Source organism: Chaetura pelagica, unplaced genomic scaffold (assembly GCF_000747805.2).
Source record: "Chaetura pelagica isolate M959 unplaced genomic scaffold, ChaPel_1.0 scaffold386, whole genome shotgun sequence".
Classification (NCBI taxonomy): Eukaryota; Metazoa; Chordata; class Aves; order Apodiformes; family Apodidae; genus Chaetura; species Chaetura pelagica.
Window position 1 is genome coordinate 1,205,699 of NW_009953703.1, and position 12,455 is coordinate 1,218,153.

At 40.3% G+C, this 12,455-nt stretch overlaps 1 protein-coding gene across 1 annotated transcript in view; it reads left to right on the forward strand.

The window, feature by feature from the left end:
• Positions 1–12,455, forward strand: part of LOC104391153 (von Willebrand factor D and EGF domain-containing protein-like) — an 88,426-nt gene that overhangs the window by 1,416 nt on the left and 74,555 nt on the right. Inside the window, exon 2 of the mRNA XM_010000388.1 lies at positions 3,344–3,528. Coding sequence (XP_009998690.1) covers positions 3,344–3,528 — 185 coding nt within the window. The remainder of the gene's footprint in view (positions 1–3,343; positions 3,529–12,455) is intronic.

Below are 12,455 nucleotides of genomic sequence, written 5' to 3' on the forward strand. Positions count from 1 at the left end.
GCTACAGCGTAACATTTAATTCCAACACACTCTGGAGCAAGAGCAACAAAGCCTCAAAGTTTAATTTCTTCCTGAAGGAAACCTGAATGGTTATAATGATGATGAAGACTCAGCTCCCTGAAAAGCCAACCTTTTTTCATTAGCTGTTTTAATGCAATTATAGGAACAGAGGTGGATTATTACATTTAAAGTGTTTTAATAGGAACAGAGGTGGATTATTACATTTAAAGCATAGGTTTTTCCTATGTAAGGAAATACATATTTCCTTTTAAAAGCAAGTTAGCCTGCACAGCACAGAGTACCAGTGACTCAGTGTACTAAGACACAGATGTGGGCTTGTATTGTTCCTCACAAGAGTGACAGTTGTGATACTGAGCACTTTACCACTGCACACATATTTGGTATCTGCATCTCACTTTGCCATGAATTAAAAAGGAAGAGAAAGGCTTCATTGGATTAAAGTGTAGCTGCAGAAAGCAGAGGCAGGCATCCTTCAGGTGAACAACCAACAGGACTCAACTGTGTCTTCTTGGGTTTCTTTTCAATAACATTTTCATCATGTAGTCTGATTACAGTGATGCCTTTGTTTCTTTCTGCAGGAAAGGCAGTGGTTATTAAGTTGCACCATGGCCTGCAGTTTCCCTGTTCATGTTTACACTGATTCTGTCATAAGACCATAACAAATACCATTTTACAAGGAAAACTCAGTAACTGAGGGATGGTTTTGCTGATGGCTTGTTGCAGAACCTTACTGTTCCCTCCTGCTTGGAGCCACCATCACCATTGACTGGTGTGGTTCAGTCTGGTTGGCATCAGGGTGAGAGCACAGCCCATCAGTCTGGCCCCAGGGGAGGTGACAGCAGCTCCGTTTGCCTTGCTGCCTCCTGGCTGACAGTCTGCAAGCATAACTAGACCCAGTCACAGGTATATAAACATATTTTGACATTCCACACAGAATATAATAAACCTTTAGAGGTGGCAGCTCCTTGAGACAGGGCTTCAGAGACCTGGTCTTCAGGGAGGGAACACATGGCTTTTTGTCCCAAACACTGTTCAATTTCACAGATGAACACCCCTCTCCTTACTGACCTTGCATGTCTCCCCACCTGCTCCTCCAGGTCTCTCCCTGCCTTTTGCAAGTTCCATCCACAGTGTTTAGCTCCTCTAATGTTAATATGCAAAACAGCATTTTCTAAACTACTGCAAATAAAACTATGGGAAGGATGAAAAAGAAAAAGCTGTGTCTTGGTGTCTGATTTATTTGCATTGTTTAGACAGAGCAGTTAATCATTGCTAAGACCACAACATGTTGTGTGAATTTGAATTATAACTAAGACATATAAAGCAGAAGGTTATTAATTACATTTTAAAGGGGTATTTGGTATTATTATTATTACTATTATTATTATTACTACTACTACTTAGGAAGTGAATGCAATTAATTACATTACAATGCTCTTGCAGGATTCCTCTGGTAATACTGTGCAAAAAAGCTGTTAATTTTAGACTCTTTTGTTCACAAAGGAGGCATTTAGAGCCAGCAAAAGGCACCAGGAGACAAAGTCCTCTTCCCATTAACACTCCTGAAGAACTGGGTGATATTGAAAGGGTCAGCAAGGCACTGCATTTTTTAAAGGTTTTTAGATATAGGATAAACTCTTCATTTGCTTGCAGTAGTTGGTCCCCTGAAATGTCACTTATTCCCTTGGACTGGGAATTGGCAAAGTCAAGTCTCCATGTGGTTCCCACTGCTGGGCCCAAATCCCCAGAAAGGACATCTGAGGAGGGAATTGGATCCCAGACTTAATTAGAGGTGCAGCATTTCCAAGAGTTTCCTCTGTAAAATGGTTCTTACTTGTAAAAAAGGAAAGTTTAGGGCACTTTTTTTTCTTCTTCTTCTTTTAAAAAGGCAATTGTATTAATTCACCTGATTTTGCATTGGAATTGCACTATTGCTTTGACAGTTTAGTTCCCTGAAAATTGCAATAAAGGCTCCATGATGCTACATTTTGTCCCCATTTGTCTTGTACACCATTGCCTTGCCTTTGGCACAATAAAAATAATCTTTAAAAATAGGACCATAAAAGGATTAACTTTGACCTTCTGAGTATCTTGTCAATAAAATAAAAATGATAAACCTGTTTCAGAGTGCTGCTGGCCTAATATTAAAGCAGAGTTATAATCTGAAAAGTGACATTTGAGAAATGATATTATGGGGAGGGGTCTCATTCCCTGTCAATGGTGTCACATAAATATGCTCTATTTAGGGTGCAAAGAGGTGGCTTTGCTTGTTCCCCAAACCATGTTGTGCAATTCCTGCCATGTGCTCCCTGCCTCTTACATCATCATTAGCAATTAAAGATTAGTGCAGCAAGAAATTAGCTGAGCCTCCTGTTGCTGATGCATAAAGGAGAGCTGCTCCACCTGTGACCCACTCTGCAGTGCTAACACAGCAAAAATGGACTTTGCCTCATAGGAAATGGCCAAGATAACCAAGAAAAGACTCTTTTTTTTTTTTTTTTTCCTACATGAGCAGCTTTTTGGAAATGAACAACTTTTAAGAGAATCACTACAAGGCTTTTTATTCCATTAGGTGATAAGAAACTACTGAATTTTCTGTAAAAAACACAAACCAAAACACAAACCAGAGCTGCATGGAAAGAAACAGGGCAGGCCTGTGAACAAACATATATTGAGGAGCAGCAATTTTGATTCAAAGTTTGTGATGCATGCACAGGAGCTCTGCTGTGTTTGGCTTTATGGGTACATGCCTCAGGCAAGTCTGACCTGTGGCTTGAATATTTGCAAGCTTAGAGCTCAGTCCTAAAAACCCATGGTGCTGTTGTGTTTTTCACCATTTCTCTCTTTTTAGCATTTCTTCTTCAAAATATGTATTTAAAAGTATGTGAAGTGCACTTTATACTTGTGCATCAGTTTCTAGTGTGATTAAAAGGGCTCATGCATATAGTAAACTAAAATAAAAATGATGCATTTTCAAAGATCACAGGGTTTGGAACCTCAAAACGTTACTTGATTTCTGAGGAGAAGCAATTCTGATGTTAATCCCTGAAACTAGACTGAGATCAGATTCAAAGGATTAAGGCTTCTGGTTCTGGTATGATGAACATCTCTATTACTAAGATCTTTGTGTCACCAAGCTTCCAATTTGACCTATTTAATTCCAAATTTGTTCTTTTCCCAGTGTTTCCCTCGCAAACCAGCCCAACCCTTCATTGAATCTGAACATAACAAGAGGTGCCCCTTCCTTCAAGTGATTAGTAACTGTATCTAACTGAATTAACTTAAATTAACTTATTTAATCATCCTTTCTCACCCTTTCCAGCTCCCGAGTGCTCCCCGCAGGGCCACCGCGTCCTCCGCAATCCCAACCGCAGCACCAGGTTTGACTCGCTGGAGCTGCAGCGAACGGCCACCCAGGACCTGGTTTGTGACCACTCCCTGCCACCAGCATGGTACCGCTTCATGATCCACAACAAGCCTGCAGAAATGCCCACCAGATGTGTTGAAGTCAGTACAATTTAAGCACTACACCCTGGTGAACTTGAATAAGTCCTTTGACGTAGTTTTCCTTCCCACCTCTCCACCTCTCATCACCTGCAGGCTGCCATGGGGAGTGGGAAGGAGATATTTTTTCAAGCATTTCTGTTGCGTGGATTCTGGAACCTGACCCTTTCCCCACATCACTTATTGTCATTTAGGAATATGTCCTTAGCATGAATAAAAAAACCAAACCACAACACCAAACTCAAACCAAGAATTAATACGATTAATAGTGATACAGAAGGAAAAGTTAAATTTTCCACTATTACAATTTTTTGTATTATTTAGCTTCATAAGTATGCTAACTGCTTCCTTGACAAAAAAACCTCCATCACATAAGACTACTGCTTTGTTTTTTTAAAAAAAGACAAAGCAATAATTACCTGGTTGCCTGTTTAATAACAGTAACTTTTAACTTGTAATCATTGCTGTCGGAGAAACTGGAGACCCAAACTAAAGTTGTTGCCATCTCAAATAGCCCAGGATAATAACCTGCAGGAGGTCAGAATAATTTCAAACACATTGTTCAACAAAATTATTCAGAAAACAAGATACTAATTACCACAGGTTATGTTAAAGATTAAATATTCAAGATAGAGTGCCAGAAGTTTAATATTAGGTGATGCTACCCTAGCTTGAGCACCTTCTTGATATTAGCAAACATCTCATATCCACTCAAAATGAACCTGTGAAGTTGTCAAAATAGAAGTATATCTTAATGATCTAATGTTAAATGAAAGGTTAAGAGATAATTGTTACTTCTGTGGGATTTCTAATTCTCTGCATAAACAAACAATAAATCTCATTACTGTGAACAAATTGGCATGATTATTATTGAAATACACATTTCAAGGCAGGTTAGCCTTGAATATCCCAATGCAATATGAATTTAGTTTTTTTAAGTTGATCTGCAAGTGTACATAGATTCTAAAAAATGATCTAATTTGTCAGTGTATCTCAGCAATTTTGAGTGTGTAGTAATGTAGTAGGTTGTGTCAGAGTTCTTTCCAACAATACGTCCTTGGTTTCTTTTCATCTCCTCTCTGGACTTTTTTATTCAGGTTTGTAGAGCCATATTCATTAGTTTAGTTTCTTATCTGGTAACATAATTCTTGCTGTTGGTTTCTGCATTATCCTCTAAATGACAGTAAATATCCTCTTTGCTGTGCTGATGGAGGATTACATCTGTTGGATGTCACAACCAGAAGAATACATTTCTTTTAGATCTTCACCTTCTAAATCTGCCTCTACATTCTCTCTCTTCCTCTTAATTAAATTATTGTTTAATTTGGTTTTCCATTTAATTTCAGCAAAACCTCTGGAACAAAAAAATTAAATTAATAACTGCACAGCTTCCACCCCCTAATAAGCAGTTACTATTGGACATTCCAGCCTGGCTGGAGTGAGCTTATTTTAATTAAACAAGTCAAAGACAAAATCCTGAAGAGACAGAAAATAAGAGACCAAGTAAAGTCCAACAATACAGCTGGAGAGTTAAAAAGTACACTGCTCCAGCCCCTTGTAAAATATATGCCTGTTGATATCCACTGCCAGTTGCAATTAGCTGCTTGTCAATAGATAAGATCAAATTCTGAATTCGAAGTAATAGTAGGCCAGGATTCTTCTCACCCAATTGAGCTCAAAAGGGATTTAAACCACAATGGAGATGTAGAGGTGCTGCCCAGCCTGGGAGAGAATTGGGGCAGGACAAACCACACCTGTAGGGTGGGCAGGAGGGAGATGAGCACCCAGAACCAGCTGCAGTGCCTGGGCAGGGGTGGCTGAATCCTTCAGACACAATCTCAAAGCCTGTATTCTGAATCTTGCCACATTAAAAAAAAAAAAAAGCTCCATCATAAAAATGTGGTCCTGTCTGAATATTGTTTCATAACCACAGAAGGTATTATATTCAACAGAGAGCAGAACCAAGTCACATACAGAAGTTGTGAGAGTCTCAGTCTACAACCATGTCACAGCTAAGAGGCACAGCAACTTTTACAATGAATAACAAGTAATAAGAAGCCACCTCATTCACTAATTAAAAAAAACAACCCATAACAAAACAAAAAACCCAAGTGAATAGCAAAGGAGAGAAAAGGCAAAACAAAAGCCCCAAAGCTTTTATGTCAAAAAAGAGTGAAAATATTCATTGTATCCCTGTGTTCTCCATGCCTTCAATCCAACTGCTGTTCATAAACTTATTCCTCCAGAGGCAAAATACTTCTGATTGAAACAGCTTTCCAATCTAGGCATTGCCTGCTGAATTTCTCTGGGGGTAAAGAATGATCCTGATCTTCCTCCCTCTATTTCTTCCTCACCTATCCCTTTGTGATCCCAAAGGAGGACCAGCAATTACTGGGTCCTGGACATGCAGTCTTAGCCACGGCCACTTCCCCATCCAACAACAAACCTGAGCAGAAACCCAACACAAACTTGCAAATTTTTTTATTCCAAGGTATTGAGGCTTCTGCCTACAGATCACAAACAATGGTTTGTTCTTCAAGAACTGCCAAATTCACTTTGAAAGGCAAAAACACACAAGGAAGAAAGCACAGGGAAGCTTTACTAAGATTAAGACACTGTACTGAGCAAGAAACAACACACAGATGCGGCCAGACCTAGTAGTGAAATGACCTTCCCGGGAAGAAGAAAAGTGAAATAAAAACTAAAGCCCCACAGAAAATATATTAAAAATACAGAGAAGTATTTAACAGTCAATATAGAAAAAACCCACATTGGTTAAAGAAATAACTATTATTTCAGTTCAGACCCCTGAATTACAACCATACAAGGTGCACACAGACATCTGTACATGTGCATACAGGTGAGCCCGAGGAAAGGTACAAATACTACTAAAAAGAAGTGAGAGAGAACACAACCTGCTCATGTTCTTGCAGATCTTCTCTACAGTCAGATAGAAGCTCAGCCTGTGTGTTCCAGAGGAGCAGTGGAGACTGCCAGCCACGCTGCAAACCCAAATCCCACAGGCTCACAGCTCATGGTGAAGCCAGAGATATGGCTGGAAACCCACTTCTTCCCCTCAGTTACATGAGGATGAAAAAGCATAGATTCTACTCTGCAACCTTAAGGAAAACCATCAATTAAGAATTTGATTATGCAAATAGTAATTGGTTCTGGAGTTAGCATTAATACTCATGATACCACATGCATGAGTTGAATTCATTACTTCTCAAAGCAGTGCTAATATTTCCAGCTCTGAGGAGTCAATTGCAAACAGCAAATGATAAGCCAGGAATAAAGGCATTAAAACCAGAACCACAACTAGAACAACTGCCACTATCAAACACATCCTCTGAAGCACAGGATTTGTGATACCATATTCCTTGAGTGTTGAGATTTAGATAGATGTTATGGCGCTGACCACAAAAATCACTGCACACTCACTGCCAAGGTGAGACACTGGTCTTCCTGGTCTCCAGAACTTCTCTCAGAGCACCACCCAGCAGTCCTCTCACAATACCCACCAACACAAATGTCCTAGATGTTCCGCAGTTATGGTTGTCCGGCTCTAGCCTTGCACACAACCCATCTCCAGCAACTCCTGGTTCAGGGGCTTCTGGATTAAACCATGTGTTGTAAGAGACATTAAAGGGGTTTCTCTCCCAGGAGCCAGTCCAGCGGCTGTTATTTTTTAGCATCCAGAATCCTGCAGCAAGGTTAATTACGGATATGACACTCTGTTTTGGAAATGCCCAGCAATAATTCCAGCCTGTGACAGTATACCAAGATTACTTCCAGTATCCTTCAGAAATTTTATCCTCTAAATGAGCAAAAGCATCTCCAAATTTCTATGTAAATGTGGCATAAGAAGGACACATTATGCAGTCAGGGCTCGTTTTTTTCTAAACAGTTGCATTTTTATCAATATAAATTTACTTGTATATATATATGTACGAGGCTCAAACATAGGCTTAGATGCTAATCTTTGGTGTATAAAACAAGGTCATGCTAAAGCATGTCAAAACTGACCTGCCTATGATGCTTAATATTTTAGCCCCTGGAGAAGAAGATTTACTTTTCCCCATGCACAGTTTAATTACCTCCTCTACTTAACCTGCTGTAGAACATTTTAGACCCACAATCAAAATACAATAGCTCAACTGCACATTCCTAATTCTTTATTTTGCTTCAATTTTTTATTTTGCTCTCAGTTCAGTCCTATTTTGATTTGCAATTGCTTTCCAAACTTAAAAGCAAGTGACACTTTCAAGCTATTATTTCATTTTTTCATCTGTAAAATCTTTTCCTCACATATATACACGAGTACTCAAGATCATAATGGTAGGTATGAAGAGGTTTAGTTTTTCTTGTTTTGCAGGCATACAAAAAGCCTTCTGTAGAAATCACAATTACAGCCTCTATTGTTCTGAAGCATACACTTAAAAGAAACACAAGATAGGCACTGGTTTAATTGCTACTACAGATATTCCTGACGTAAATGGATTTCTGTGGAGTTCAGCTCCAGATTGGTATAAAAAAAAATAATAATCTTATTTACTTTAACTTTATACAAAGAAATTTTAAAAAACTAAGACAAAGTAAAGTTTTGAGTGGATAACAGATGCAAAATCACAATGCTTTAAGTGCCAACCAGCAACATACCAAGGAGTCTTCCATCTCCATCTCACTAAAACAATGCATTCCTCACATATGGTGCTACTTATTTTTAACAGCATAATTTCAGTGCAATACCCAAGTGACAAGAACAATCAAGCTTGATTTCTTTGTGCAATTATAAAGAACCTTAGAGTGTTCAATCAATCACACTAGTTGATTCTCCAAATCCCAATTAAATGGAAGGAGACATCATTGGATTAAACAATAATGGCTTGTCCCAGTGTTTTGGTGAAGGGAGAACAAATTTAATTTTTTCTGATTTACGTTTTCTGAACTGAATTATTTAACAATTAGCTGGTGCCTTATTATGAATCAAAAATACTTAATGAATGCTTAACTGCCACATAGAGGTGTTGCGAAGATTAATTAGGTAAAGTTTATAAAATGCTTTGCACCACTTAATTATTATTGGATGAAGCATGGAAGGGTGCTGAGCAACAGCCTAAAAACTCCTTTTTGTGTTGGATAAATTCTTCTTTGTGCAAACTGTGTCACTGGATAACTCATGAAGATCATAGAATCATAGACTCACAGAATGGTTTAGGTTGGAAAGGACATTAAAGATCATCTAGAGCCAATGCCCCTGCATGGGCAGGGACTCCTCCAACTAGACCAGGTTGCTCCAACCTCCACCCAACCTGGCCTTCAACACTTCCAAGGATGGGGCATCTGCAGCTTCCCCAGGCAATGTGGGCCAGTGTCTGAATGATCTGAATTTAGGGTGTGTAACAATATAGTTCACTATCTTGCATTTACATTGGCCAATTGCAAGTTCAAGCAAACATGTCATCTGAAGAAACCAGGTGCTTATGATCTCTTCTGTGCAGTGTTAATCAGATGCCCACTACAGCTCACCATCCAGGACACTGCTTAAAGACATATAAGGGAGACAGGACCTGTAGGGAGAGAGACTATTTCTCATTCATCCTACCAATATACTCAGGAATAAATTCACAGACCATGGGCATACACGTATTTTCCACTGTGGTTGCCAGTTTCCTTTGGTTGTTTTGTTTGTTTGCTTGTTTTCTGTTCCTGTCTGTACTGTTGGTTGAATACATGAATACACACTTGTCCTTCCCTTCCCAGGTCAGCTTTCTAGCTCACAGGGGCCTCACACAGCAAATCCTTTTGGCTAGCATGGGGCAGAGACATCATTGGATTAAACAATAATGGCTTGTCCCAGTGTTTTGGTGAAGGGAGAACAAATTTAATTTTTTCTGATTTACGTTTTCTGAACTGAATTATTTAACAATTAGCTGGTGCCTTATTATGAATCAAAAATACTTAATGAATGCTTAACTGCCACATAGAGGTGTTGCGAAGATTAATTAGGTAAAGTTTATAAAATGCTTTGCACCACTTAATTATTATTGGATGAAGCATGGAAGGGTGCTGAGCAACAGCCTAAAAACTCCTTTTTGTGTTGGATAAATTCTTCTTTGTGCAAACTGTGTCACTGGATAACTCATGAAGATCATAGAATCATAGACTCACAGAATGGTTTAGGTTGGAAAGGACATTAAAGATCATCTAGAGCCAATGCCCCTGCATGGGCAGGGACTCCTCCAACTAGACCAGGTTGCTCCAACCTCCACCCAACCTGGCCTTCAACACTTCCAAGGATGGGGCATCTGCAGCTTCCCCAGGCAATGTGGGCCAGTGTCTGAATGATCTGAATTTAGGGTGTGTAACAATATAGTTCACTATCTTGCATTTACATTGGCCAATTGCAAGTTCAAGCAAACATGTCATCTGAAGAAACCAGGTGCTTATGATCTCTTCTGTGCAGTGTTAATCAGATGCCCACTACAGCTCACCATCCAGGACACTGCTTAAAGACATATAAGGGAGACAGGACCTGTAGGGAGAGAGACTATTTCTCATTCATCCTACCAATATACTCAGGAATAAATTCACAGACCATGGGCATACACGTATTTTCCACTGTGGTTGCCAGTTTCCTTTGGTTGTTTTGTTTGTTTGCTTGTTTTCTGTTCCTGTCTGTACTGTTGGTTGAATACATGAATACACACTTGTCCTTCCCTTCCCAGGTCAGCTTTCTAGCTCACAGGGGCCTCACACAGCAAATCCTTTTGGCTAGCATGGGGCAACTTGCCTGACTCAGAAGACATGTAGCTCAAAGCAGGAAATAAATGCATGTATGTCATAAAGCTGCCAGGAAAACATAAATACTTGATTTATACCAACAGGAAAACAGAAATACTTAATTTATACCAAAATTCTTCCTTGGCCAGCCTGTAATGCTGTAATGCTTGTTACAGTAACTTGCTTTCTCACAGTCTGACTTTTCCTGGGTACACAGTCAATAGGGTTCATTATTGGTTGCAATTTGTGCACATGGCATAATAAAGTGTTTCACTCAGATGGCTTCAGTGCCCGAACAAACCTGGGGTGCTGCAGCTGACAGGGGGTTATCAGACAACCCCACAATGCCAGTGCCTGCCATCAGGGGGACTAAGCCCTGCTTGCTCCAGCAGTGACAAGGCTCACAGACTTGTGGTGAGGATAAATATGAAGAGAGAAAAAAACCACTGTCCTCTTATTTCAGTGTTTTATTTTTCCTCCATGTGCTAACAGAGGATCCAGACCCACTATTACGTACTGATCGCATTTGGTCTTATTTCACAGCCAGAAAGCACTTCCATCTGTCTATTTATCTCCATGGCCCATAGCACAGCAGATAGATGAGTGTCTCATTAGCAGATTTATCTTTTCAGCACTGCTGCAAGGCAGGGAAGTACTGTTACCATCTCAGCTGCCTCTGGTTTAGAGATAAGGAAGCAAAACACACACAGTGATTTGCCCAAGGTCAGACAGCAGTCAGGGAAACTGAGGCACCACACATTCCTGGCCATGAGCAGTCCAGTGGCCATTCTCCCGATGGAATAACACTGATGAGTTGGGGCCAGTTACACTGATAATGGGAGAAGCAAATTAATACAACAGCTCATTTTGAGCAGCAAAAGGTCTTCTACAGGAAATTGTTAAAGTATTTTTTTTCAGCTTGTTCAGCCATGGGTGCAAATGTTCCTTGAGATACAGGTATTTGCAGGAGATCAAGTTGACTCAAAGCAAAGGTCACTTTTCAGCAACTGAAATGTCAGATATTCATAGCATGGTTTGGGTTGGAAAGGACCTTACAGATCATCTAGAGCCAACTCTCCTGCATGGGCAGGGACACCTCCCACTAAACCAGGTTGCTCCAACCTCCACCCAACCTGGCCTTGAACACTGCCAGGGATCGGGCATCTACAGCTTTCCTGGGTAATCTGGGCCAGTGTCTCACCACCCTCACAGTGAAGAATTCCTTCCTAATGACTAAAACCAACCTTTTCAGCAGGTGTTGGTAGCACCAGGAATGCTTCCCTCCTCCTGAGCACTGGTGCCAGCCATGGGGTCAGCTCTGCAAGGAAGCACCTGCGTGTCTCTCCTCACCAAAACATTTTCCTTCAAGGCTTTCTGAGAGCTTGCATACCCCCACTGAGCCTCTTATTCTACTTCTTCCCAGCTTGGGAGGCTCACAAATACATGCCTTTTAATGTCATTTCAAAAATAACCAATCAGTCCAGCAATCTTTACTCACACATGCAGAGAAACTGAAGTCAGCACTCAAGGTGCAAGTATCTCATCAAGAAGATACATGAGCATGAAGCAGAGACTGCAGAGCTGCAGACACTGTCCTCTCTGCACCCATCCTTCTTTCTCTGCAAACAGAACATCTCTTCATCACAGGCTCTTCTGTGTCATAAACATGCTTCAGAAACACACTACTTCACATCAGTTCTCATTCTCTAGGGCAGAAGTTCACCAGGATACAAGAAGTCACCAACATCTGCACAGAAAACACCAGCATCCATTACAGCTGTAAATAAACAGAAATTACATATAACATGGCTTTTAAGTAAAGGAAGGGATTACTCTAAAATTCCATGTAAAACCTTTTCATGCTGATCTCTTCTCCTCCACTAGCAGCCAGCCAGCACACTGTTCCTTCCCTGGGACCTGCAGTGCCATCCTTAGGAGTACCAGGGAAATGGGCACCCAGAGGAGAAGGCAGGATCAGCCCCTCTGCTCAGCCACTGCCACGTTCCTGGGGGAAAAACAGACTTTTGACTATTTTAATAATATCTCCCCAGAATCCTTGTTTTCAGTAGCCTGACAACAACTAACTCCAAATGGAAATCAGACCATGCCATGAACTATATTTCCTTCAAATCCCTTTTGTCACTTAA